Source organism: Bos grunniens, chromosome 7 (genome assembly GCF_055505025.1).
Source record: "Bos grunniens cultivar Pamir isolate PY7600 chromosome 7, Bosgru_T2T1.0, whole genome shotgun sequence".
Classification (NCBI taxonomy): Eukaryota; Metazoa; Chordata; class Mammalia; order Artiodactyla; family Bovidae; genus Bos; species Bos grunniens.
In genome coordinates this window covers 18,570,286-18,598,067 of record NC_141171.1, presented here as the reverse complement: position 1 = coordinate 18,598,067, position 27,782 = coordinate 18,570,286, and the positions used below count along the sequence as shown (strand labels likewise).

Here is a 27,782-nt window from a genome sequence, read left to right as displayed (position 1 = left end):
GAAAGGCCTGAGTTTTAGAAGAATAAAATTTATTGTCTTCTCATGCTTTAGGGGGCTCTCTGGGTACTCAGATGCCCCTCCGGCCCCTGTGGCTACTTGTAGGCATTGGCCTTGTGCTTGGGCAGGAAGACGAAGTTGGGCGGGACAGGTCCCAGCAGCATCTCACTGTGGGAGGGAGGCAGGCAGCCGGGGTCAGGCCTGGTGTGGGGCAGCCCCCAGTCCAGCTCACCCCAGACCCACCAGGTCGTCTATCCCCCTGTCCCCCAGGGCCTCAGTTCCTGGGCACCTGATGCGAATCCAGTCGGTTGCCTTCTGGCTGGCCATGAGCGTTTCCAGGTAGTCGCGGCCCAGGTAGTAGGGCGGCCGCTCGTTGATCCGCTGCGGGAGCCGCTCCAGCAGGCCCACGGGCACGTACCTGTGGGCGAGGGTGGCGGGAATGAGGTTGGGCTGGGGCTCCCCACACACTGTGCCTGGCCCACCCCACCGCCCCGCCGCCCCATCCCACCTGCACAGGAAGGAGAGCCACTCAAGGAGGAAGCGGCGCGTCTTCTCGACGCCCTGTGTGTCCGAGCCCCAGTGCTCCAGGCCGTAATGCGTGAAGTCCCGCAGGATGTCCAGGCGCTCGGACGACGAGATGTCCCAGTGCCTCTGCTCCTTGATCTCCGTGAACAGCCACGGCTTGAGCAGGGCGCCACTGGAGGTGGGCGGCAGGCAGCGGTCAGTGGGCCGCTGGGGAAACCCCGGCCCCCAACACCACGGTCCCCGGCCTCCCAGCCACACTCACACAACGCTCAAAGCCAGAAAATTTGGGACTTTGCTTGTGGTCCAGTGGCTAAGACTCCATGCTCCCAATGCAGGGGATCTGGGTTTCATCCCTAGTCAGGGAACTACACCCAACATGCTCCAACTAAAAATCCCACATCCTATAATAAAGATCAAAGGTCCCACATGCTGCAATTAAGACCCGACACAGCCAAATTAAAAAAAAAAAAAAAAAGCCTGAGAGTTCCACGCTATGACACTAAGGCCACAGCTGCAGCCCGAGGCACACGCACCGCGCGATCATGACCCCCGCGACACCAGTCTGCAGGGCCCGGTTGGCATCTTCGTAGGACAAGACGTCTCCATTCCCTGAGGGACAGAGGCCGGGGTCTCAGGGAGCCACGTTGGGCAGGGGTGCCAGGGCATGAGGAGTTCTCGCCAGCCGGGAGCCCCCCATCGGGGCAGGGAGGGGCCCAGGTGAGGGGTGGGCCTGGGTGTGTGACCTGTGGGGACCCACCGAAAAGGGGCATGGGGCGGGCTGCTGCCACGCACTGCTCGATGTACTGCCAGTCGGCCAGCTTGGTGTAGCGCTGCTCCCGCGAGCGGCCATGGAGCTGGAGGAGAGGCGGCCGTGTGGGGAGGGAAGGAGGGGCCGGGGAAGCAGAGGACCATAGAGAGAGAGAGAAAGAGACCCAGAGAACCCGGGAGAGACGGACTGAGAGAGAGAGAGACAGAGAGATGGACAGACGGAGACAAGAGATGGAGGGTGAGCCAGAGACCAGGAGAGAGGAGACGGGAGGGAGGGATAGTTAGAAAGGGAAGTGCCTCGGGGCCCTGACGCCCACTGCGCCCCAAGACCCACCGTGACCAGAGCTGCCCCCCAGTCCCGCAGATCGGGCAACAGCCGGTGAGCCAGATTCACACGCTCCTGGACACCCGTGCGGAGCTTCACGGTCAGCGGCACGTCCAGCACCTGTGGGAATGGGAGTGGTCGGCAGCAGGGCCTGGGGTCGGTCGGTGAGGGCTCTGGGTGGTCATCTTGAGCAGTACCTGGTTCATACCACGGACGATCTGCTGGAACTTGGCCAAGCGGTTCATGAGGGCACAGCCCCCGCCCTGGGAGAGACAGGTGGCTGGAGCTCGGGAAGGCCGGGCCCAGGCTGGGCCTGATGCCAGCTCCCACCCTACCACTGCCTTCCTTGTCCGGATGCAGAAAGCAAGGCACAGAGGCCCCCACAGATTCCGAGCAACTCCACCCTCACCCACTCAGCTGAATGTTGGGTACCTTCTTGAACACGAGGTCAATGGGGCAGCCGACATTGATGTCCACGAAATCCACCTCGATGGTGCGGTTCAGCAGCTCGGCACATTTGGTCATGGTGTCAGGAAAGGCACCCTCAAGCTGTGGCCGGGTGGGTGGGCAGAGAGTGAGGGGCTGTCCTGCCTGGCCCCGTGCCGAGGCTATCAGCTCCTCCAGGTGCGTCAGGCTGGCACGTGGCCAGTAGCTGAGGCAGGGGGTCTGGGAGGTGATCCAGGAGAGCCTGACCCTGCACCTGACACGTGGCAGCCAAGAGCCCCTCCTCCTTCCCTTCCTCGGGGCGCCACCAACCTGGACGCCAAAGATATCCTCGCAGGGGTGGCGTTTGAGCAGGGCCCACTCAGACGTCTGGCCCTGCAGCAGGTTGGTGCACACAGCCATCTCCCCGCAGGTCACGTCCGCCCCGAAGCGCTTACAGATCCGGCGGAAGGGCAGGTTGCCACACTGGGGACAGTGGAATGCACACGTAAGGGCATGGCAGGCTAGGACCCCAGACATGGACCCAAGCCCCAGGGCAGGGGGAGCAGTGGGTACTGCTGTGATGAGCACACTGCCAGCACCTGCCCACCCCGCTGTGGGTCCTACCGTAGTGAGTGGGGCCAGGTATAGCTTGCCACTGATGTCCAGCTGAAAGGGAAAAAAAGCACACTGAATTTCCACCCACGAATCTGACTTTCAAGGCCTCTCAAGCCTCAAGCCTTCCCACAGGCTTTGTCCTGCCCCAGTAAGTCTGGTTCCTTTTCACCTCCACACCTCTGCACAGGTCACCTAATCCCTCCAAGAGGAAAGTTCTTTTCTCCATGCTTTTCTCTGCTAGAGAGCTTCTACTCAACCATCAAAGCCTCAGTCCCAATGCCCTCCCTTCTAGGAAGCCTTTTCCACTGCCCCCTTCTGTTAGAGCCCGGACTCTCTGGAGCTGGGAGTGTGTCCAGCTCTGTCTGCCCCCGACGCTGCTAGTGTCCTCAGAGGGGGCCCATGACACATACCCGCCGCTTCTCATGGGGCCTCAACCTGACTACATCCTCATCTGTCAGGGGTCCGCAGGTCCTTAAAGGGCCACTGGGAGGGCCAACGGTGTCCAGTTCCTGGGGGGCCAGCTGGATGTCACAGTTGTCCTGCCCTGGGGCACCCTCGGCCTCCCTGCCCTCGGGGACAGTGGCTTCGGGGGTGGGGCCTGGCAGCGGGCCCCTGCTCAGCTGGCGCAGAGCCTGCTCTGCACGCTTGAAGTGGATCTTCCTTTTTCGCAGCTGCTGCTGCAGGGCCTTGTCCAGGCCGTTGCGGACAGGCGGGGCCTGGACCAACCCCTCCCTCACCAGATTCTGGCCCTCAGGCCCCAGATGCGCCCCGGCAAAGCGGCAGGTCACACCATAGGGGCACCTGCCGAAGGTTTCGAAGAGCACACAGCTGGGGCCAAGGTCAGCAGGCTTTGTCTCGAGGTAGTGGCCCACATCATGCAGGAAGCGGCAGCGGTCGCCATAGAAACACCTAGCAGCTGATTCCTGCAAGGAAACAGAGAGGCAATGAGGGAGGACAGAGAGACCTTGATGAAGGCAGTCGGGCAGCCTAGGTCTGAAACTCAGATCCCTCCCCTCCTGGCTGTGTGTCCTCAGACAAGGCAGAAACCTCACCAAGCCTCAGTTTCTTCACCTGGAAGATGGGAACAATAACGATACATCATAACGTCATGAAGACTGAACAGGGGGCAGACAGGCTCACACTCAAGGCATCTGGGACGTTCGGTAACAGTGACGCACACCTGGACCAGAGAGGGGCAGAGCTTGTTCTTATCATAGTGGGTGGGCTTCACGTGAGGCCGGCACTTGTTCTGGCCCCGGGCCCTCTTCTGAGCCTGAAGCTGCTCCCCAGGTTCAGCTGCCTCCTCTGCCTGGCCGTCCTCTGTCTGCCCGTCCTCCAGTCGGATCCGCTTGGCCTCAGGCTCAGCCAAGTCATTGCCAGCAGGGTCTACAGTCTCGGATTCCTGGCTGGGCTTCTCCTGCCCTTTGGCTTCCAAGAATTCGTGGAACTGCTCCTTGGTGGTGAGGTATCTGCCAGCAGAGAGGCAGAAGAAAGGAGGGCTTGTAAAAGAAGTATCCTGCCTTGAGCTCAGATTCATGAACGCTAGAGAAAGGGGCTGAGAACACTTGCCCCTGTTTACATGCCTCTGTTGATGGGGTACTCCCTACTTAGAACTAGCCAGCTGCCAGCCGAGGAACACTTCAAGGCCGCAGGGAGGATCTGTTTTGTTCCTGAGTCCCCAGTGCCCAGACTGGAGAACTGAATTAAGTACAAATATCAGATGTGAACATCCCTGGCGACCTTAGGCTACAAGAAACTACAAGTCCCAGCGTGCTCTGCAACGGGTCCGCTGCCACCACATTTCCCAGCATGCCTTTCAGCCACCCCACCCCCCGACCCCAAGACCCAGCATGCCCCGCGGCACTAGCTTCAGACACAAGTCCCTACCTGTAAGTGCGGCGGTTGGCCAACAATGCTCTTGCGCCATTCCCGCCATACGCTAGGCCTACAGTCCCCAGCATGCACTGCGGCCTCCGCCCCAGACCCCGCCCACCCCAGCATGCACCGTGGTCTCCCTTCGTGCATGTGACAGTTCCCAACGTGCGTGATCTCAGGTGCTCGCTGACCCTGCGAGCGGACGGAAGGCCGAAACACAAGAGCCGGCGAACTTCCAATGCTGGGCCGCTGCCCCAGCTCCCGGCAAGCACTGCTCGGGCCGCGCCTGACCCAGCGACTCACTGAGGTTTGATGGGCGCCACTCCCCGTTCCGGCTCGACGGTTCCTAGATCGCCACCACCATCACTCTCTGCTGAAACTACTGCCGCTCCCTCCGCCATCGGCCCCCCTCACGCCCGCTTTGGAGTGCCGCGGAAAGGCCTTCCGGGTCGCGTGTGTGTCTTCCCGGGTCTTGCTGGTGAAGTGCGCATGCCCAGGTCGCTCCAAGTGACGCAATTGTACGCGCATCGACGTAATGGGGCGGAACCTAGGAGGGGCTGGGGCCTCGGGTCCCTTTTCTACCTCTGATCCCTTTGCGGGAAACGGAAGTGTTCAATGAGTCTCTTGGGGCTCTCAAACTGGCTTCCCGCGGGCCACAGTCGGCTTACAGAACTATTTTGTTTTCCTGATGGAATTTTAAAACACTACTACTTTTATTTGGGGTGTTCTTTAAACGAGTAACTCGTTGAATGCCTATGTGTTACATGCTATCCTAGACGCCAGCGAAGTGAAGTGAAGTCGCTCAGTCGTGTCCGACTCTGCGACCCCATGGACTGTAGTCTACCAGGCTCCTCTGTCCATGGGATTTTCCAGGCAAAAGTACTGGAGTGGATTGCCATTTCTTTTTCCAGGGGATCTTCCCAACCCAGGGATTGAATCCGGGTCTCCCGCATTGTAGACAGACGCTTTACCATCTGAGCCACCAAGGAAGTCAGCAAAACAGCAGTGAATAAAACAGACCAAAAAATCCTTATGCTTAGGAGCTTAGATAGAAGTGGTGAAGACAGTCAACATAATACATAAGTAAGGTATACTATATATTGGACGGTAATGAAGCAGGGAAGAGGAAGTGGAAAAACCATTTCTGGTGGTTGCGGTTCTTAATAGAATGGTCAGGGAAAGCTTTTTCACTGAGGGGACATTTTAATGGTTTTGCAAGAGATGAGTGAGAGAGACAGGAATATCAGAAGGAAAAGTGCTCCAGGTTGAGGGAACAGCTAGTACAAAGGCCCTGAGGCAAGACCCTGCCTGGTGTGTTAGACATATAGTGAGCCCTCTGTGGTTGGAGCTGCGTGAGCAAGGGAGAGAGAGGGAGGAGGTGAGAACAGGGAGGTGAAGGTCATGCAGGGCCCTCTAGGCTTTGGGGAGGGCTTGGGGATTTTATCCCAGGGAAGTGGAGAACAAACAGCCCAAGGAGAGCAGAATCTAGTCCCCATTTTCCACAGTCCCCACCATTGCCTGTTGCACTCTCCTAAAGCTCCCTGTTCCTGGAAGAGCCTTGGTGCAGCACAGGCACCTCTGGGCTGTGGACTCAGCCTGCCAGTTTGGAATCCCAGCACTTCTGCTGACCAACTGAGAACATTGTCCTTAACTTTGTGCCTCAGTCTCCTCATCAGAAAAATGGGGCTGATAAAAATAGCAGTTTTAGAAATTATAGACTCAATAAATAACAGTCAGTAAACATTAAAGAGTACTATTGTTGCTACTGTGTGCTACTTCAGTTGTGTCCAATGCTTTGCGACCCTATGGACAGTAGCCTGCCAGGCTCCTCTGTCCATGGGATTCTCCAGGCAAGAATACTGGAGTGGGTTGCCATGTCCTCCTCCAGGGGATCTTCCTGACTCAGGGATCCAACGTTGCTATTTCTTTATCACTATTATTTGCCTCGAATTATGTGAACACAGTGCAGGATGTCAATAACCAATTTCTTGGCCACCCGTGCATTTTACCGCTAACCTTGACAAAGCTTTCCTGGAACAAGGAAATGAGACAGAGACTGAATTCCTTGAGTGACAGAGGGACAAACTGAGGCCAGAGGAGGGAAAGGATTTGCCTGAGGCCGCAACAGGCTTAACTCCAGCTTTTCTAAGACCTGGGGGAAAATGGAATGGGGGTCAGGGAGCAGCTTGTCTTCCATCTCTGGCCTCTGCCGCCCTCTATAGGACAAACTGGAAATAAAACTTGGAATCAGGGACTCTGGAAGAAACCACAGCAGTCCTTGGGAGACTCTGTCCCACTTACCCACCTCCAGGGACAGGAACTCACTTCTTCTTGAGGTGCCCGCCCCATTGCCCTCTGAGGTTCTACCATCGTTTCCCGGGACATCATCCCACAGGCGTCCAGATCTCTCTGGGGAAACAGTTGTTCAGGTGGAGAACTGAGGCCCACAGGGGGTGACCTCAGGAATGGGACTCCCCTCTCTGGGCCTCAGGCTTCAAGAAGACCCTTCTTAGGGCTTCCTGGATTTGCCCTGTGACAACGAGCCTTCTCTGTGTAAGGCGATCCAGAAAGCCTTCCTGTAGGGAGAGAAAGGGAGATTGTGGACTGGCAATTAATAACAATGTGCTGTGCTCTGCGTAGTCACTCAGTTATGTCCAACTCTTTGCGACCGCGTGAACTGTAGCCTGCCAGGCACCCCCGTTCATGGGGATTCTCCAGGCAAGAATACTGGACTGGGTTGCCATTTCCTTCTCTAGGGGATCTTTCTGACCCAGGGATCAAACCTGGGTCTCCCGCATTGCAGGTGAATTCTTTACTGTCTGATCCACTAGGGAAGCCCAAGAATACTGGGGTGGGTAGCCTATCCCTATTTTCCTGACCCAGGAATTGAACCAGGGTCTCCTGCATCGCAGGCGGATTCTTTACCAGCTGAGCTGCCAGGGAATCCGTAATAACCATGATATGGGTATTAATATAAGTGACACATTATTAATTGCTTGTTATTATTTTGTTATAATATTGCATTATTTTAATGGCATAGTACTAATCATTTACCAGTAGCTGCACAATTATTGAGCACTTACTGTATATTGGGCTCTGTTCTAAGCTCTTTTCATGTATTAGCTCCTTTATTCCTGTCTCTGACCTTGTGTGGAGGAAACAGACATTCATCCCAACTCTACCTGAATCAATGGCTTGCAGAGGTCCCAGGTCTGGGGACTGCCCCATTGCCTAGCCAGAGACCTTGGGCATCAGCCTCTCCTCCCACCACAGCCTGTCAGTCCCCATGTCCAATCTGCTTTCTCTCCAGAGTCTCTTTCTAGCCTGTCCCCTTTCCCGGCAACTCCCCTTCCAGGCCTCAATCTCCCAACCTACCCCCAATAGCCCAGCCTCCCACACCTCTTTCTAAAACCCAGATCTGACCATGACCCTCCCCTGCTCCCAGTCCTGCCTTGGCTCCCTACTTCCCTAGTCCTAGACTATAGCCCCAAAGTTTCTGCATAGTCCAGCCCCTGCTGCCTTCCCCAGCTTCATGCCTCTTCACCTCCTCACTCCCTGAACTCAAGTACCAAGTTAATGCCAGAATTCCCGTGAGCTGGTCTTACCTCCCAGGCTTCAGATATGCGGTTCCCTCTCCCAGTAACAGTTTCCCACACCCAGTCACCTTGGGTACCCCACTCACTCTTCTGTTCTCAGCATCATCTTCTCTAGAAAAGGGAGGCATTGAGGATCTTCCCCTCATTAAACTAAGTCCAGAACTGGTGGGCATCGGGTCGGCTTCGGCTCCTCTGTGTCTTCAGCATGCATGTACCAGGCCTGGCACACAGTAGGGGTTCCCTGAACACTTGCTGAGTGATTGTATCTTGTCATAGCTAGGGAAACTGAGGCACTGGGGGCATACCTCCCCTGGCCCGATGGGGTGTCCCACCCTCACTGAGGCTGTGGCAAGGAGCTGAGGACTTCCCAGGTGCCAGCCTGGAGAGTGTGGGGACACCAAGAAAGATGTTCCTGCAACACTGAACTGGGCCTGAGTCATACAAATGCCTGACCTTGGTTGATCTGAGGAAGCAGGAGGGAGGCAGGTTGCCCTGGGGCCCCTGAGCAGGTAGGGAGACTGAGGCACTCAGGAGGGGGTGGAGTTGGGCCTGGGAAGGTGCCGCTGGCACTCTGCCCAGGCACTGGGGCTCCCCCTGCCTCCGTCCCTTCCTTTTATTCTTCCTGTTTCTGGCTTAGCATTTTTTGCTTCTCTTTCTGTATTTCCTTCTCTCAGTGTGTCTATCTCATACCTTTCTCTGCCTCGCTCTTTTCCCCACATATTGGCTCTCCATCTCTCTCCCTCTCTTCATCTTTCGCTGCATCTGTCTCCATCTCTCTGCTGTTGTTGCCAGCCCCCATGGTTGCCCTGCCTCCACTCTGTCTCTCTCTCCCTCCACTGTCTCCCCTGCCCTCTCTCTGTCCCTCTTGGCTGGTCGGATGGGAGAGGAAGCGCAGGGCAGGTGTGGCCCGGGCTCTTTGCCCGCTGCCGCCGGGCCGCTCCGGATTTGCGGCTTTCGCCTCCTTTATCTGGGGCTGCAGCTGCCCCTTATCTTCTGGCTTCAGGACACGAGACCAGGATTAGGGCAGCCTGGGCCAAGGACGCAAGGAGGCAGGGCCAGACTGGCGGGTGGTGAGGGCCAGGGTGCTGGGAGGTGTGTGCTGTGGGGTGCCTGTGAGCCTTAGCATCTGGGGCTGCCGTGCACATCTGAGTGTGTGTGTGTGCATTAGTGAGTGTGTACACACATCTGCAGAGCATGACTGACTTTGGGGGGGGTGTCTGTGTTTTGATGTGCATATTTATGAATCTGTGAGCGTGTGTATCTATTGTACGTGTGTGTGTGTGTGGATACACACTCAATGTCCACACATTTGTGGCTTTTGTGTGTGTGTGGGTTGTCTGTGATCTGCCATAAGGTTCTCAGCCCTGGCTCCACCTCTTAGGTGTCCCCCAACCCCAGGCCCAGGCCCCTTTGCCTCCCTAGCCCTCTGCCCCGCCCCCCAGCCTGATGGCTTTCCTGCATTGCCGACCTGGGACCCCCAGGGACAGGGCCTTCGACCTGTGACCTGGGGCTGCAAATGGCCCTGCAGGGACAGCTGGCGGCCCTGCTTTTTCCATCATCCTCTCCTGGAATCAGCCTGCTCCTTCCTGCCGCCCGCAGGCCTCATGGGTCCCCATCCTGGCCAGTCCGGCTGGCTCCTTCCCTGGTCCCTGGGGCCCTTGCTCTGACCCTCGGCCAGGAGTGGGTGTCCAGCTGTGTTCTCGGTAGGAGCCGAGGCCTCTCTCTGCCCTCAGCATTGTCCAGCTCAGGGTGAGGATAACTTTGATGAATCCAGAGCCCTAGAGCCTGGTTTCAGGGAGCTTCTTGGCTGGGCATCAGCAACCCTGTGCTGAAGAAACACGGGAACCATTTCACAAATGGGAAAACTGAGGCACAGCGAGCTCAGCCACCAGCATATTGGGGGGGATGGAGTAACACTCAGTGTGTGAGGATGCTCTGACTGGAGGGGTGGCTGGAGGGACAGAGAACACAGAAGGCGCCAGGCCACCTCACCCTCCATGGGCTGGTCCCTGGAGGGGTCCCCGAAATGCAGCCATGGGGCTGCAGGGCCTGGACCAGCTCCTGGAGTTAAGATGGAAACTTCTCTACCAGCCAAGTCTCTGCGTCTTGGCCAATGGCCACCAGCCTCCCTAACCCTCTGCCTCAGCCTCTATCCAGGAACAGAACACTCCCCTGGGAAGCAGTGACCATCGGGCGGGGGTGGGGGGTGCAGAGGGCCCTCTGACCAGAAGGGACAGGGTTGGAGGAGCAGTGGGGGACAGTGGTTACATGTTTGGTAATCATCCAGCCCCAGAGTTGAGCTGCTGTCTTACTGTGTGACCTGGGGCTGATGTCTTGACCTCTCTGATTCTCAGGTTTCACAACTGCCCCATGGGCTTACAGCACGCTGGGGAAGGGAAGGCCTCACCTGGAGCTACCTGGCGGAGATGTGCTGTGGAGGAGTCAGTAAAGGAGCAGAACTAATTTCCCAGTAAGCATGGGAGAGGAGGTGGCGATGGGCAGGTGTCTGGGCCTGGCTGCCCCTGCCTCAGCCTTGACCTTGGTGCCAGCCAGCTCAAATCAGTCACAGAGGTCACATGCCTTTGAGTGCCCCCTGCTCTTCACTGAGCTTCACCACCCTCCCAATCCGTGCACTGAAAGACCACAGTCCCTAGCCACGGGCTGACTTTTAGCGTGGGAGGTTCAAGGCTGGGTTCCACCCATCCCGCCCCACAGTAGCCCAGTCTGGAACAAGCAAGGTTTAAAAATAAAGCATTGTAAATATCCATGTTTCCTGCAAATAGAACCAACCCCTGAATCCCCTTGGCCTCACAGGCAGCCCGGCTCAGACAGCTCCCGTGACGGAGGTGGGGGGGCATGTCATGTGTGCACCAGTTCCCGCCGCTGTGTGAGTCAGCCAGTGTGACAGGGTGTCTGTCACCACCTGTCCAGGGGGTGACAAAGCCTGTGGTTGGCGACAGAAAGTGGCCAGCGTGCTGGGTTGTATGAGGTGACATGCATTGATGTCAGAGGGGGTCACACCTGTGTGGTGTGATCACGTGGGGCCGGCCTTGAGGTGGGTCGGGGCTCTGGGTGCCTGAGTGTGACAGGGGCTGCCTCCTCCGTGTGTGTTTGGGTCAATGTGTATGTCCCTGAGTGTGCAGGGGTCTCCTTCTAAGTGGGGAGCGTGACCGAGTCTCCCCACGGTGGTGGAAGGTGAGCATGAGTCCTACACCCCGGGGGCCCCGCCCCTCGACTCCGCCCCTGTCCCCCTGCCCACCCCAGAGGAAGAACCTGGTCTTTCAAGTCGCTGTTACCAGGGCAACCATTTTACGAGCGTCCACATGGTGGGCACATGTGTATGTCCTGCACCCCATGTGTCTGTACGCCCCTGCCCCCATGGCTCCCAGCCTAGGCTGGGAGGGAGGGGGTCCAGGCGGTGTGCGGTGAGCGGAGGCGGCCAAGGGGCCGCTGGTAACAGCTTAATGATGGCTGGCGGGGTGGGGGTGGGCTCCTGGTCTGGATACGGGTATGCAGATGGGCTGTGCTTCCCGGACCGGCACGGTGTGTGCGTGTGCGCCTGAGTACGCATGACAACAGAGTCTCCTCGACTCCTGTGCGTTCATGGCTGTGGAGTGGGCACACGATGCTCGGCCTTGCGTGTGACTGTCAGAGGGTTAGGGCGTGTGTGTATGTGTAACAATCCACCAAGCGGACACGTGTGTGCAGGAGCAATCCTACTCCGTACCGTGGAGATCCGCTGGGGTTGCTCTGAGGGCCAGTGGGCTGCTAAGCACGTGAATAGCACGTGTGTCTGTGTCTCTACAGGGAACTCTGTGTGTGTGTGTGTGTGTGTGTGTGTGTGTGTGTGTGTGTAGGGATGGCGCTGTTCTAGAAGGGTGTGCGGGTATGCGTGAGAACAAGCATGGCGCTGGGTGTGACCCTGCCTGGAATAAGGTTTGGTGGTCAGTGCCTCACCCTTCCCTCCCGGCCAGGGTGTGTGTGTGTGTCGCTGAGAGTGAGTCCTTAACGACACCAGTAGTGGCAGACGCGTGGACATTGCTCAGCAAGTGGCATGGTTACTCATACTTACCAATTCAATCCTTACTGCAACCCTTGCAGGATCTACTGCTAACATCCCGTGTTACAGACGGGGAAACCGAGGCACGGAGAGGCAAGCACAGATCCCTGTTCTTTGCATCCTGGACTGGAATCGGGCAGCTGCGGGGCTCCGGCTCTGACGCACACTCACCCTTTTTCCTTCCCCGACAAATTCAGAATCCAGGCTGCACCCAGCTCGCGCGTCCAGTGCGCCCCACACCCCCATGGCTGGGGTGCCTGTGTGGTGGGGGTGGGGGTGGGGGTGGGGGCCTCAAGACCTAATAGCCATACAAACCCCAGGCAGCTGGAATCAGGGGAATGCAGACGGCCTGAGTCAGAGTGAGGAGGCACCAAGAAATCAGGCCGCGGGAGGCCGCGGGAGTGAGAACCAGAACCCGGCTCCAGGAACGCAGGCGGCGGCGGGGACCCAGAGGGCAGGAGCCGAGCGCTGGGGCAGGGGGCGGGACTCTGGGGCGGGTGTTTCACCGTAACTAGGCCGGGGTGGGGCGGGGCCATGGCGGATCAGCCTCCGCCCACCCTCCCAGCCCCGCCCCCTGAGCCCTTTGGAGCCGCTAGGGGGCGCATTGGGAACGCGGAGCCGTCGGGGAGGGTGCCGGGTGGGTTTGGCTCGTTGGGCCGCGCTGGGCCTTGGTGCCCAGGGGAGCGCCGCAGGGAGCCAGGGGTGGGAAGATATCCCCCCGCGGGATCTGGCTTGGAGGCCAGACTAAGGAGAACTGCCACTTGATGAGAGGCTCTGTGGACAGCGGGTACCGTCCGACGTCGGTCTTAGGGTCTCATTTGCTATCTTCGGGGGAAACTAGGTCCCAGAGGGGACCTTTAGCTTTCTGGAATGAGGACCTGGGAAGGGGCTGGAGGGCCCGTAATACCCAGTGAGATGAAGAGGGAAATTGTGGGCCATGATTACCGTGTCGGGGGAGTGCTGTGGCTCTTAATTCCACGGAGGCGGATCTTAGGGGGGTCTGGAGAAGTCTCGGATTTATAGAAGATGCGCCGTCGGGGTTCTTGAAGTGGGAGTGGGATATGGCTAACCTGGAGGGACGCTGTCCCGGGGGAAATCCCCCGAGGGGCTCCCTTGGCGAGAAGACTTCTTGGGGCCCTGCGTTCCTGAAGGGGACCGAGCAGGACGTGGGGGGGGGGGAGGGGTCTGGCAGTAAGACCGGTTCTCTGTGGAGTGGGGAACGCTGAAGGTCGAGGGACTGGCATGGGGGGCACTGTGGCTCTTATCTCAGCAAGAGGCCCTTGGAGAGGGGCTTTACAAAGGTGCGCCGCCCGAGCCTCTGGGGCCAGCGGATATCGCCGTCCAGGGGGCTGCTGCTGTCCTTGCACCCTTGCCACCTGCGTTGTTCAGGTCCCCCTCTGGCTGGGCGGAACTGGGCGGGGGCGTCTCCCAGTCCCGGGAAATCCGAGCCACCGCCCCTGGCCCCGCCCCCGGCCCCGCCCCCCGGCCCCGAGCCGGCCGAGCCGTCCGCGGCGGGAGCGGCGGAGGCGGCGGGAGAGCGCGCCGTGGAGCCGCTCGGAGCGTCTGGGCCCCTCGCGCCGCCGCCTCGGACCCCAGCGCCGCGCACTGAGGCCGCCCGCGCCGTCCGTGCGCCCCTGCGCCCCGCGCCCTCCGAGCCGCAGGCCGTCCAGGGCACCCCCTCAGCCCCAGCCTCCGCCGGGCCGGGATGGCCGCAGCCCGCGGCTGAGCGAGCCCGGGGGGGCCCCATGGGCCGGCCCGCGCCGCGACCCCCCCGCGGCCGCCCCCTCCGGCCCGGGCCCCCCCGGGCGCCGCGGGCCCAGGCGGCCCGGATGGCGGTCGCGGCGGCCGGGGCAGGGGCTGGGGCCGGCGCGGGCGGCAGGCGCGGCCGCCACTGACGGCTATTAGGGCGCCCAGAGCAGGTAAGCAAGGGCAGAAGGGGGGCCCGCAGAGGACTGGCGCGGGGGAAGGACTGGCCCCCATGGACGGAGGTTGCGGGGGCGTCCAGGGACTCCCGGTAGACCAGTAGCTTCCCGCTTTGAGCCAAGAACAAGCGTGTGTATGAGGGTGGGGTCAAGAGGCGACAGGTCCGCGCGTGGTAGGGGGTCGGGAGGGCGATGTAAGTGCCTCTCTAAGCTAGCGTATGGCCAGGGGAGGGGGTGGTCCCTGTCCGACGGGGCGGGCGCGCTTCTGCCTCCTCGGACCCCCTTGTATGCTTCTGGAGAGGGGGTGGAAACAGGAGCAGCCGGACACCCTTCCCCAGCCTTTAGGTGGGCGAGACCCAGACACCCCTTCGGCCTTGTGGTCTACAAGGGGCCGCGGGGGACAACCGGATCCCACGGACCCTGAGTGGGGGGCTGCCATCGCGGCCCAGCTGCACGCAGAAGTAAACATCTGTCAGTGGCGCGTTCCAGCCGCGTTCCCTGCGCGCCGCCGCCGCTGCCGCCGGGGACACGGTGTCCTCCGGTAAGGGCCCAGCTCTCTAGGCTCCTGGAGCCTTATGCAGCCGCAAGAGGGCGCGAAACCATTTTGGGGGGGGGGGTGTCCCTTAAGGGCAAAGACCAAATTTGAAGAAAGAGCGGTCTTCCTTCCTCTTTTTACTAAAGACATCTCATATTCAGGATGGTCCCAAAATTCTCCCAGAAAGTGTGGTTTGTCAGTTCACAGTCTTTAAGTGGAGGAGGCTGCAGACAGTGGGCAGATATGGGCTGGGACCAGAGACAGAAGTGGCTTCTCTCCTGGGGTGGGTGTCACCACAGTCCCCTCCCCAGGAAGCACCAGCATACATATATCATGGTGCCACTGGCCTGGCTCAGTGGGTCTGTGGTTACCTGCAAGGCTGAGGCCAGCAGCCCAGATCTGGGGAGTAGAACTAGGGCCTATGTGGGGGGCATGAAACGCCAGACCCCTGATTTTCCTCACTTGTGCATGTCCACCCTGTCCAACATCCTTTTCTGTCTGTTGCATGGCATTCTTTGTCTGTCTTTAAAAAAGCCCCAGGCTGAGGAAGCCCTAAAAGGGCATGACTGGTCTAGGCGGATGTCAGTTGGGGGACACTTTCAGTTTTGCCAGCTTTTCCCCGCCCCCAGCCCCTTGCTTTGGGCCCTTTGGACACCTCTCCCCACACCCTTCATTCTAGGACTGCTGAGGTTTGAGGTTCCATAGCCACTCCCAGGCCTTACAGCCCACTCCCAGAGAGCTGCAAAGAGCTAGTTCCAAAGGTGCAGGGAAGAAACCAAATCATGCCTCCCTACAGCTGGGCGCAGTGTCTGAGGTTCTGCCATCACTGCTTGTCTCTCAGGTGATAGGCCTCAGTTTTCAGGGGGTGAGAAATGGATACAGCTTTCAAGAGTCTGGGACAAGAGAGGGAACCAAACAGTTTGCAGCCAGGCAAAGAACACAACCAAGATATCACTTCCACCAACATGTACTGCCATGGTGTAGCTGACTCTGTTTGGGGTCAGGCTCCTGGGCTTTGTCCTTCCAGGAAGACAAACTTGAGTCCAAGGTGGAGGCCAAAGTGGGGAGCAAAGGCACTACCTCCGGGTAGGAGGGTCAGGGGAGACTTCCTAGAGGAGAGCCATTGGGGTTGGGGCTGTGCAGGATGAGTAGGAGTTTTCTAAGTGGGACAGGTAAAAGCATCCAGCTAGTAGAAACTGCATATGCAAAGATCTGGAGGCAGGAAAGTGCATGGGTGGTTTTGGAAAATCCAGGGGGCCTGAGTGTGGGAGGGAGAGATCATTCTGAAAGGTTGACAGAGAACTGGGCTGGGGCCTTCAAGGACAGATTCCTGGAGATGGGAGCTGGAGACACAGAGAGAGGAACAGGTCCTTTAATGCATCTGGCATCATCGGGTGCAGCCATCTTTGCTGAGAGGTTCTGGGATTCTTCTGCAGATGCAGCTTTCCTGGTTCCCCAAGGTGGGATAGGGGAGTCAAGGCCCATGAAGGGAGACAGGATCTTCCCTCTGCCCAGTGAATCAACTGAGCAGGCACAGTGGGACGCTGGTTCTCCCCATTTCACATCTGAGAAAACTGAGGCTGGGCAAGCTGGAGGGATCTTTCCTTATGTGCCATGTAATTAATTCCTGAGCCCTAAGCTACCGTGTGCCAAGCTGTGCACCAGGACGAAGCAGAAAATAAGACAGGCCCGGTGCCTGCTGCACTCATGAGGGGGAGGGTGGGGGGCAGGCCTGAGGCTCTCAAAACAGCCAGCCAGCCTCCTGGACTTTCAGGGTGTGTAACGGCCACCAAGGAAGCCTGAGTAGGACCTGGGACACTTTGGCATCGGTGTTCAGGAGCAGAAAGATCTTAACTAACAATCCCAGAGGACTCAGGCTTTGTCTGGCCTTGGAAGAAATCCAGCAGGTGGCCCTCACTTCCCAGTGGGGGAAAGAAAGCCCAGAGCAAGGGCCCCACCATCCGTGCCTAAAGAGCTCAGTATGTCAGGACCCCAAGGCAGAATTTGAACTTGGGGACATAGAAAAGGTGACTCGGGTCCCCTGCTTCCCAGGACACCTGTGTTAGAGTTTGAGACATGTCAGAGGTCTGTGCCTTGGTTTCCCTTTCTGTCACAAGGCCAGGTTTGTATGGCGTCCTCCTAGAGGACCCATGTCCCTCGCGCCACCCACTGGGCCCCATGCCAGCTGCTCAGCCGTGCCAGGCCTCATTAGGTTGATCCTGTTATTCTCCCCCGGGGAGGTCCCCCCCCAACGCCCGCCCCAGATGCCTGTAAGGCCTGTCCCAGGCCAGCTTGGCTAAGCCAGACCAGCCTGGTATGGTCGAGGTGGGAATTTTATGGGCCAGCCGCAGAAGACCAGGCCAGAAACAGCGGGTCGGAAAAGCAGGCAGCCCCACCACATACACGCTCCCCGGCCCAGCCTCCCCAAGAACACGCCTGAACAGTGGCCAGTATAGGAAGTGGGCACTGGGCACTGGTGGGGAATAGGAGCCCCCCCATCTCTCCTCATCTCCCTGTGGTGTTCCCTGGCTAAGTTTGCTCTGGTCACCCCGGTCCTTTTGAAAAACTATCATCCTGTGTCTGAGCCTTTGCTCATGCACTTCTCTCTGCCTAGAACACTGTTCTAGATCTTCACGTGGGCTCAGCGCAAATCCTGCCTCCTCTGAGAAGCCCTCCTTGACCACTCAGCCTAAAAGCAACCCTGGTCACTATTGCTTCACCTTGTTTTATTTGGGGGCTGGTGTTGCACTGACAACCTCTAAATTACCCTTTATTTTTTATTGGGCTTTAATTTTATTTTTTTCTTTTATTTTTTAACTGGAGTATAATTGCTTTATGATGTTGTGTTAGTTTCTACTGCTTTCTTCTTTCTCTCTCCCTTTTTTCCTCCCTCCCTCCCTCCTTTCTCTCTTACTTTTGTAGCCACACAGCTTGTGAGATCTTGGTTCCCCAACCAGGGATCAAACCTGGGGCCCCAGCAGTGAAAGTGCAAAGTCCTAACCACTGGACTGCCAGGGAATTCCCTAAAATCTTTCTCTCTTTTTTATTATCCATCTCCCTTAATGGATGGTCTGAGCTTGGCCAAGGCGGAGTCCCAGTTGGCCTTGGCCATCCTGTGTTCCCTGGCCAGCCCAGCACCTAGTAGGCACTCCATATGTGTTGAGTGAATGAGTTGGGGGCAGAACAGTGGGTCTTCTGTTTACTTGCTAGTGCTGCTCTGCTCTGTGTCTTTGAGAAAATACTCTCCTTCCCTGGACCTCAGTCCCTCCTAAACAGCAAGACCTTGCTTCTCTCCGTCCACCCCCCAGCATTACCCTTGTTATGGGGGGTTGTGGAGACATTGAGAGAACAAGTTTAGAGTCAAATCCCGGTTCAACTGCAGCTCAGCCACTTAATTTCTGTGTGATCTTGAGCAAGTCACTTTACCTCTCCAAGCCTCAGTTTCCATGTGGTCAACGGCGCTAATAATAAGAACATCTTTTCCAGGGACTGTGAGGGGGGCGGAAATAAACTTGTGGAAAGCACTCAGCAGAGGTCTCGGCACTAAATAAACGGAACGGCCAGCACCGCCAGGTGTTAATGTTATTATTCCTGTTCTGGTTGTACGAGGAAGGCCATGTGGCACAGTGTTCACGAATGTGGAACAGAGGGCACTGAGGCTGGAGCTTTGAAGGATGAGTAGGAGTTTGCCTAGCCACCTGAGTTCAAATTCTAGCTTGGCCATTCATGCTCTGTTTGACCCTGAGGAAGACACTTCAGTCTTTTGGACCTCAGTTTTTCTGTCTACACAATGGGGATAAAATGGTCCACACCTTTCTACGAAGGCACTAAAAGATGTAAAGCACTTAGAACAGCAGCAATGGTGTTGTTCACTAGGGTTAGTATTAGCTATTTTTCTTTAATACTATTATCACAAAGCAACCAACACAGAAGTCCTCCCCAGAAGTCTACTCCTCAGCCTCACTTTGGCGAAGACAGACCCAGAGCCCCTTAGGATAAGCTCAGGACCCGAGACTTGATTCTCAGAGTAGCAGGGAGCCAGCGATGGTTCTAGCAATCGGCCAGCAGGCAGCTTCTGGGTTGGAGGAAAAAGAGGAGAGGCTGGGCTCCCACCTCTAGCCAGGCCTGGGAGGTTCTGCAGGGGGCTTCTGTGCCTGCACCCTCCCACGAGGCCGCCCCACAGGCTGGCCCCTGGCCCCCGCAGACGCGACATCGGAACCAGCTGTGCTAGCCAGATGTTCCTGGTTTATCTGCAGATGTGCGACGCTGGCTTCCGCCTGCCCCGGCCTCCCCATCCCCACCACAGGGTGGGGCTGGGCCCTGGGGCCCTCTGAGGGAGGGGGCACATTTTTGTGGGCTGTGGAATTTGTTTCTCGTTTTGCAGAACCATTGAATCTTGTCTGGAGAGAAGATCAAGTCCCACCCATTTCCCCATCATGAAATGGGGCCTCAGTTTCCCCATCAGTGGATCCCTAGGGAACCCCCAGGGGTCATCTGGGGTAAACAAAATGAGCAAGGCTGCCTGGGGAATGGGCCCAGCTGCCAGCCCCAGAGCTGGAAGACTGATGGAGGAAGCAGAGAAGGGCGTGCAAGCACAGGCGTCTGACACCCGGGCCCCACTGCTGCCATAGGCCAGGCCTGCAGGGCTTTACTGAACAAAAATGGCCCTCCAGATGAGGATGTGTCCTGGGAAGCCCATTGTACAGATGGGAAACGGGCTCAGAGAGGGGGAGGAGCTTGCCATGTGGTCCAGCCAGGAAGAGGCAGAACATGGATGTGAGTTCAGCTGTCTGGACCCCAGGTGCCGCAGCATCCAGAAATACCCTTCTCCAGGGGCAGCCACTCCCACTACTGCCCACGTGGCTTCCCAGCCTGGCTTGTTCTGCCCGTGGGTGGCAATGACAGCCCCACATGCAACCCGGTCATTCCTATAGTGTGGGGTGGACCCCCTCGGACCCTTTCTGAAGTTGGGGAAACAGAGATACAGGAAGACCAGAGACAGATCTGGGGGTGAGGTTCAGGGGGAGAACAGTGCTAGTGGAGGGAGGCACCACACGGGCAAAAGCCTGGTGACTGTGGATGGAATTCTCAATGTCCATCTTTGCCTTGAGGGGACTCAGCCCAGACTGCCCCTCCAGAAGCTCCTCCTATCCAGCAAAGACAGATATGGACCCACACACTATGCTGGCAGAGCTGGGCAAGGGGGAGGGACCTGCAGCTGTGGGGGGACGGTCAAGATAGGGAGCAGGCATGGCTTTCGGGAGGAGGGGCTATAGGAGCTGGGACTTTGAAGGAAGAGTAGGAGTTTGCCTGATGGAGACAGGCATGCCTCCCCCAGACTAGAGAGTTGAGTGTGTGGGCGGAGGGTTCCCCTCTCCTCCAACCTCTCCTTGGGAACAAGCATGAATCAGGTTCCTCCCTGAGGCCAGCGGCTCCACAGGCTAAAGGCTGGTGACCCTGGGAACAGGTATGCCTGGTGGGTGTTCCCTGGGAAGCTCTGTGGAAAGGTGGAAACTTGGAGCATTGCCGGGACATCAAGATAACGAGCAGTGTTTCCTGGCACCATCAAAGAAGCTGCCAGGAACACCCTCACACCCTCACCCTAATTGTCTGCTCCTTGGATAACTGGAAAGATCCAGCTGGCTGTGTGTCTACAGGCTGTTCATCACCCCTCTCTGAGCCTCAGTTTCCCCTCCCTCCCAGCCCTGGGGACTCTGTGGCCTCCAGCTAGAAGTTGAGGTCATTCAAGGACCCTCTTGCTGCAGTTCAGGCTGACCTGACCCCCATGAAGGGAGATGCCCCCTTCCTTAGGCAATGAGAATTCTCCAGGGTCTGGACATTGTTGGCTTGAGAGGGGACCCCTGACCAGGTCCTGTCTGGCAGATGGGTGGCACTTGAAAGGCCAGCAGGTGTGGGCAGAGCAGGCCTTTTCCTCTGGGTCATTCTGCCTCCCACATTCCCCTTTCCCCCCTCGCAACCTGCTGTGCCTCCACTGCCCCATGTCGCCTGGAATCTTGGCAGCCAAGGGCCCCAGCACTGGCAGGATGTGTGTGTCTGCATGCCTGCTTGCACGAGCGTGGCTGGAATATAGGATGCAGGTGATAACAGGCACGCCTGTGCACGCACAAGTTCAAGTGCACAAGGGGTGGCTTGGAGGCAGCACGTGTGTGGCGTGCCCATTCTCTGTGTCAGCGTGCAAGAGACAATATGTGTCTGAGTGTGAAGGTGCTTGATTTGTGTGGGAGTGTGAGTCTCAAGGGTGTGCGAGAGCTCCCATGGGCATGAGAGAGTGTAAGGGGTGTGATCAGGGGATCTCCCAAGGGCAAATCAGGATGTGTGTGCACGTGTGTGGTAGTGAGTGGTAGTGCTTGAATGCTATGTTTGTGAGTAAAATGCCCACATGTGAGAGTATGAAACACACTAGCAGGTGAATGCAATGATGTTCAGGTGTGAGGGTGTGATAACGTTCGAGTGCATGGTCATGTTCTAGGTGGGAGAACACCGGAGTGTGTGATTGTGTTCAAGCATGTGAGTGGAATTCTGTTTGAGGGTGTGTGAGACCACTGAGTGTGTAAGCAGGACAGCATCTGAGCATATCAGAATGTGTGAGCTGGGCAGTGTCTGAAAGTGTGCATGCAACAATGATTGGGCACACATGAGAGAGAGAGAGTGTGTGTGTGTGTGTGTGCACACGCACGCGCGTGCGCGTGCACATGTGCTGAGCGAGTCAGAGTGTGTGTGAGTCTGGGAAGGCTGGGTGTGAACATGAGCCTCCAAGTGTGCTGTGTGAGTGCCCACCTTCCCCATGACACAAGCACACAGCTCATGCACACCTGGTCTCCCCCTCCATGCCCTCCGCCACACCCGCTCCCCATCAGGTCCACGCCAGAGACAAACCAGTTGGGTGACCCCCATACAGAAAGGCCCATTGTTGCAGACGCTTATCAGCTGTGCCTGCCAGGTCCCCTCCACCAGCGGTCCCCTGCTTTCCCATCCCCCTCAAAGCTCCAGGAGGTCTGCAGCTCCAAGGCCACCATGGGCTCCTGTGGCTGGGCCATCTCAGGACTGGAGACCCATCTATCCTTTCAGCCCCCTGTTTTACACTAGTGCTGTACAGGGACCTTGTTCCAATCTAACAGGGAAACTGAGGCACGCCACTCCAAGACTTGGGTGTGACGACCAGAGGTCTTGCACCTGGGGGGGTTTCCATGTCTCCCCCTGCCAGGGTGGGTGAGGCCACCAGAGTTCTCATCTTAGCTCTGTGACCCTGGCAGGTCACTTTGCCACTTGGGGCCTCAGTTTTTCCATCTGTAAAATGGGAATAAGGACTCTTGTGAAGTTAAAATGACTTAATAACATGCATTAAGTTTGTACAATGGGATCTGGCATCAAGTAGGGGCTCATTAAGAGTAAAGGCGGTGGGTTTGGGCACTTGACAAATGGCCAAGACTGACCTGTTTGCTGCACAACCTTGAGAATGAAGTCTTCTCCTCCCAACCCACAGGGCTGCATGACCTGCACAACCTGTCCTCGTCACCTCCCTGCCTTCACCTCCTCTTGCTCACTTTGCTCTAGCGACATGGGGCTGCCTTGGTGATTCCTTCAACCAGCCAAGCATGGCCCTGCCCTAGGGCCTTTGCACATGTCCTCAGAACTCCAGGCTGGCCCAGGGTTTGTTTACATGGCCCCAGGTTGGGGCCCTCATTATCCATCACCCTACTGACAGTAATAATATTATCACCACAGTAATAATAACAGCAGTATCTTCCACTTAACCACTTCCCTAGGAGTCCAGTGGTTAAGACTGCGCTCCCAATGCAGGGGGCACCTGTTCCATCACCTGGCTGGAGAAGATCCTGCATGCCTCGTGGCCAAAAAAAAAAAATCCAATACCACCAACAGTGGCAGGTCCTCAGAATGACTCCAGAGCATTTGCTCCACCCACGTGGTGTGCATTGTGTCAAAGAATCAGGGTGTGAGTCTCTAGATCCTTTCCTAGCTGTGCCCTTGACCAAGCCACTCTGTTTCCCGCCTCAATTTCTCCAGTTATAAAATGGAGGTTACAATGCCTCCTTCCTGGGCTCAGCACCGCTTATGGTACACAACAGGGGGTTAATAAGCGTTCTCCGTTACTTACTGTCTGGTGTAGGTCCTGTGCGGGTGCATCCTTGGGGCGAGGGGAGAGGTGGTTCCAAACTTACTGCTCTTAGCCACGCCCCGTCCCCCTCCGCCGACACAGGCACATCGCACGCAAATGAGATGCAAATAGCACGCAATTAACTGCTCTGGGCAGCGCGCAGGTCAGCCCGTGCGGCCTGAGGCTCGCGCGCGGGGACGCCCAGCACCCCGCGGCCGAGCCGGGGCGCTGACCGTCGTCCAGCCCGGCTTTCATCGCTCCGTGTAAATGTTTACATCGGGCCGGCCGCCAGGCCCCGCGCCGGGCGGCCGGCGGAGTAATGTAAACGCGGGCTGGAGGCCGCTCAGTGGCGGGGAGCTTCACAGACAGGGTGGGGGTGTGGGGGTACGCAGGAGTTATTAAACATCTACTGTGAGCATGACGCGACTAGGCAACCACAACACTGAGTAATCGGTGCCCCAGTAGGGGAAGCTTAGACATTATGGGGACCCAGAGAGTGCCCTTGCACGGGCCTGGGGCTGAGGAGGAGGCGCAATCAGGGAAAGCTTCCTGGGGCAGGTACCGTCTAAGCTAAGACTGAAAGTGGAAGGAGTGGGCGGCAGTGGAGGAGAGAATGTTCTGGACGGAAGGACTCACTTGTACAAAGGCCTGGAGGTGGGTTGAGGGCAGCTTTGGTCCATTGCTGCCCACTTCTGGGCATCTATTTGTCTGGTGGGGGCGGGGGGGCAGGGAACCTAGGCCCAGAGCAGGGTGGAAAGTCACTTCCAGGGACATTAATATGGCTCAACCCCAGGGCTCCAGCCTCCCAGACTACCTATTCTAAGCACCACCTCTCCTCACCACCCTTGTCCCACAGTGCCCCCTGCTGGGGATGTCTTCACCTTCCAGTCTTCCCCAGACTCCCTGGATTCCAGCCACTGCAGCCTCCTGGCTGGATTGGCCACTCCAGGTCACGCCTCAGGACCTTTGCACCCGCTGTTGCCCCTGCCTGAGATGCCATTCTCTTCTGCCTGGCTAGCTCCTACCTTTGTTCAAGTTTCAACTTTCTTCAATCCTCAGGAAAGCACTCTGGGACGCCCACATGGGGGCGGTTCCCAGGTTACCCCTGGCACAGTGCCCACCTCCTCCTTGGCAGCATTTCCCACAACCTTGTTCAGTGGTTCCTAGATGAATCACTTCTATATTATTATTGGTCATTAAGCAGGAGTGGTTCAAATCCAGGGGCCCCACTGTATCCCCACTAGCTGGTCCAGCACCCTGTGCCCATTCGTTTGTTGCCTGACAGACAGACAACGGAGGCCGTGTGGCTGACCATCCCGTGGACGCAGGCTGAGGATGCAGCGCTGGAAGGCGGCGGCCCTGGCCTCGGTGCTCTGCAGCTCCGTGCTCTCCATCTGGATGTGTCGGGAGGGCCTGCTCCTCGGCCACCGCCTCGGACCTGCGCTGGCCCCATTGCGCCGGCCGCCTCGCACCCTGGATGCCCGAATCGCCCGTCTGGCCCAGTGTAAGCCCTCCCCCGCCCCCTGTCTTGAGTCAGATACCCCCAACGTCACAGCGACCATAATGGTGGAATGTTGTACGCAGTGGAGCGGGCCACAAAGGCTTATTTTAGATGGGGTGGAGGGAGGGTGCAAATCCCCTCAACGGCCTGGCAGGGGTGTCAGAGGGGATGGATGCTGGGAACTGGGGTCCCTCGGCTCAGCTGTCACAAGGAATTAGGCTCTAGCCCTGAGGGGCCCGGGGGCCAGATGGAGATTAGACCTGGGCATTCGGCCCGGGTGGCCCCTGCAGCGCAGCGGGGGGTGGAGGAAGAGGGAGGCTGGACCGGAGGCCCTAGTGACCTGCTCGGGGGGTGACAGGGGAGGCAGAGAGAGACTGAGAAATAGGACGAGTCCTAGAAATGGGGAGAAAGACAGACATAGAGGAACAGAAGATGAGCAAGAAGATGTGGGAAAAGGCCAGGAGGTAGAAAAGTGGAAATGTCAGCCCTGGGGGTTGTGGCTGCATGGTCCAGCTCCCCACTAGCCCCTGATGCCTGCCCCCTGCAGGTTCTGTGGGGCCAGAGCAGTGCGTGGGCCCTGACTTCGTGGGTGCACGGGTGTGTCCACATGTGCATCCCCACGGGTGGATGGGGATTAGGTGTAGGCGGGGGAGTGTGCGTGGGCCCCTGTGGGTAGGGGGTGCATGCACGCCTGCGTGCAAGTCCACACGCGCCCTGCCGGCCCACACAATCCTTCTTTCTTGTCTTCACAATGGACAAGGGTGGCCTCCGGCGCAAGCTCCACTTCCGCCCCCGCCGCTCCCCCGCTTCAGGCTGCTAAGTCCTTCCCAGGACACTGGGTCCCAGAGACCCGGGCTCCCCAAAGCTAGTGCTCCAGGCCCTGGGGCAAAGGCCCAGTGGAATTTCAGGCATCGGGGAGGATCTCGGCCCACCGTCGGGTCCTGGCTGCCCTGCATCCTGTCCCTGGATCTAGCCCTACTGGAGGAAGGACAAAGATTTCCATACCCCAGAGTCCGTGTTCTAGATTCTGGGATTAATGTACTGATGGAGGAATCTCAGGCTTGGGCCAGGGAGATGTGGGCATCATCTCCTTGTATTCCAGATCCTGTGCACGTGGCCAGGCCTGCTGGAAGAACAGATATACTAGAAGATTATTGTTTATCTGAAATTCACACTGAACCGGGGATCTGTATCTTAACCTGGCAATCCTATGAATTAACTCTAGACACACATCTTTGGGGTGGGCACACTGGTGGAATTTTAGGCATCGTTAGTGAGCTAGGCTCACTCTGATCCCAGAGCAAGCAGTGTTTGTCACCCTACTCCCACCCATCTCCCAGAAGATGCTGTTGGGTGGCCCCTGATTTCCACCCTCCCAGCCCCAGCCAACGTAGGGACTCTGCAAGTCTCACTGAGCAAACAATGAAAGTAGGGTACAGCAGGGTACAGCGGGTGCAACGAAAGTAGGGCTGTCATCTGCCTGAAACTACAAGGCTCAGAGTGGGCAGAGCAAGGCTCAGAACTGGGGCTTGTCTGCTCTTGAGACCCCCTGTGGGAACAGACAGCTCCCAGGCTGACAGACAGCCCTTCCCGCTTGGGCCTCCCAGGAAGCTATTTCTTTTGACAGCCAGGTGTGCCAGCCTTGGGGGCAGGTGGGAGCTTAAACTCGGGATTTCCTCTCTCAACCACAAGAGTGACTGCCACCTGCTCAGGGGCTGGAAGCCCCCCATCTGCAGACCCAATGTCAGTTCAGTGCTGCCTGCCATTCCGATGTCTACACTTCTCTCTTGGGGCTGAAGAGCACTGGGGCAGGACCAGCCGCTTGGGAAATAAATTTAGGCCATGGAGTCCTGGGAATCTATGGCTCAGGGCACCTCCAGGCAGTTGTGGGAGAAGAGGGTTGGACTTGCACCAAACTTGGGCACGGGATGGAGGTGGGAAGATTGTTTGGTTTTCTCTCCGTCACCTGCCAGTGGTGTGGTCTTAGGCACCTCTTTTCCCCTCTGGATGCCAGTTTCCTCACCTGTAACATGGGGGGAGCCCCTGATGGTAGCTGTCACCCCATGTGGTGGGGCCAACACACAGGTCTCAGTGTCTGCGGCTCCTCTGTGCATTTTGAGAAGCTCACACACCCTGATTTGGTGTTGTGAAAGGGGAAACTTGAGTACTGCTACACGGTGGAGCAGGAGGGATGGGGGCAGGGGGAGGCGTTGTGAACAGGCCAGAGGTTCAGGGAAGATGCGGAGGTCTGGGTGGGGATCCCAGAGAGGGAGTGAGAGACCCATGACAACTCAACCAGAGTGGGCGGTTGGGGTGTGGGAAGCAGGCCCCCAACACTGCTCAGAGAGGATGTGCCAGTTTCCTGGGGCAACCAGCATGGGGTGGGGACAGCTGGGGCCCAGGAGGGACAGGGATTTGGTTCACTACACCGCCTGCTGAGCGCCACCCCTCCTTTTTTTTTTCTCCAGTGAGGTGAGAGCAGCTCAGTGAAAAAGGGAAGAATTTCCAGTGCTGCCCTGCATAGGGATGGGGTCCACAGAGAGTGGTGGAGGGGTGTGCCCACAGGGAGACAGACACCGGGTCGGCTCAGCTCAAGTTGGGGCAGACTGGTATGTGGTACAGGAAATGGTTCTGGGCAGTCCATCTTAGGTGTAGGCTCCAGAGAAGAGTGCTGGTAGCCTTGGGGACCCAGCCTGTGGGCCTGGATATGCAACCCTCCCCTTACACACACGCCACCCAGAAAGGGTGCATGAGCGGGAATCAGGGAGCAAGATAAGATGTGGTCGGGAGAGGGTGCACTAGGCCTTGAGTCACCCCAAGGTCCCTTTTCGCAGAGGAACAGCGTAGATATGGCGCTCCTTCCCATGCATCCACCCACTGACCCCTCGGCCCTTCTCCATCCCCTCGCAGACCGTGCACTGCTGCAGGGCGCCCCGGACGCGGTGGAGCTTCGAGAACTGACGCCATGGGCCGGGCGGTCCCCTGGTCCGCGCCGTCGGCCGGGGCCCCGGCGGCGGCGCGCGCGTGCGCGGTCGGGGACACGGCCGTGCGGGCTGCGCGAGCTCGAGGTGCGCGTGAGCGAGCTGGGCCTGGGCTACGCGTCGGAAGAGACAGTGCTGTTCCGCTACTGCGCAGGCGCGTGCGAGGCGGCCGCGCGCGTCTACGACCTGGGGCTGCGACGCCTGCGCCAGCGGCGGCGAGTGCGGCGAGAGCGGGTGCGCGCTCAGCCCTGCTGCCGCCCGACGGCCTACGAGGACGAAGTGTCCTTTCTGGACACGCACAGTCGCTACCACACGGTCCACGAGCTGTCGGCGCGCGAGTGCGCCTGCGTGTGACCCTACCTCAGCCGGCCCGGAGAGACGGAGGCCACGGCCCCCGCCCCGACGGCACCCACGGTCCCGCCTGGCAAGCCCCGCGACAGACTGCCCACCAGCAGAAGATGCCGTCCAGGGCTCAGGACTCTCGCGTTAACTGTACCAAAATAAAGTGTGGAAAATCCA

General features: G+C 58.2%; 2 protein-coding genes across 7 annotated transcripts; one reads left to right on the top strand and one right to left on the bottom strand.

Moving 5' to 3' along the window:
* Positions 1 to 12: 12 nt before the first annotated feature.
* Positions 13 to 4,974, bottom strand: DUS3L (dihydrouridine synthase 3 like). 3 transcript variants are annotated; one of them, XR_015166795.1, is made up of 13 exons: positions 4,835 to 4,974; positions 3,837 to 4,125; positions 3,067 to 3,579; positions 2,666 to 2,707; positions 2,372 to 2,524; positions 2,048 to 2,164; positions 1,813 to 1,878; positions 1,625 to 1,735; positions 1,280 to 1,477; positions 1,056 to 1,131; positions 506 to 694; positions 287 to 415; positions 13 to 165 (listed from the first exon to the last, which is right to left on the bottom strand). XR_015166795.1 is itself a non-coding variant. In XM_086409940.1 (13 exons), the coding sequence occupies exons 1-13, from the start codon at positions 4,930 to 4,932 to the stop codon at positions 93 to 95; spliced, it is 1,953 nt and encodes a 650-aa protein (XP_086266066.1). In that variant the 5' UTR covers positions 4,933 to 4,974; the 3' UTR covers positions 13 to 92. The 3 variants fall into 3 exon arrangements, 2 of the variants coding, with proteins under 2 accessions (XP_086266066.1, XP_086266067.1); XM_086409940.1 differs by having other exon boundaries at positions 1,280 to 1,376; XM_086409941.1 differs by having other exon boundaries at positions 1,280 to 1,376; positions 3,394 to 3,579.
* NRTN (neurturin) lies at positions 4,531 to 27,782 on the top strand. Of its 4 annotated transcripts, XM_086410000.1 has the most exons (4): positions 4,531 to 5,049; positions 10,482 to 10,597; positions 24,067 to 24,285; positions 27,193 to 27,782. In XM_086410000.1, the coding sequence occupies exons 3-4, from the start codon at positions 24,117 to 24,119 to the stop codon at positions 27,615 to 27,617; spliced, it is 594 nt and encodes a 197-aa protein (XP_086266126.1). In that variant the 5' UTR covers positions 4,531 to 5,049; positions 10,482 to 10,597; positions 24,067 to 24,116; the 3' UTR covers positions 27,618 to 27,782. The 4 variants fall into 4 exon arrangements, with proteins under 4 accessions (XP_086266126.1, XP_086266125.1, XP_086266127.1 ...); XM_086409999.1 differs by lacking the exons at positions 4,531 to 5,049; positions 10,482 to 10,597 and adding an exon at positions 13,967 to 14,106; XM_086410001.1 differs by lacking the exons at positions 4,531 to 5,049; positions 10,482 to 10,597 and adding an exon at positions 14,513 to 14,650.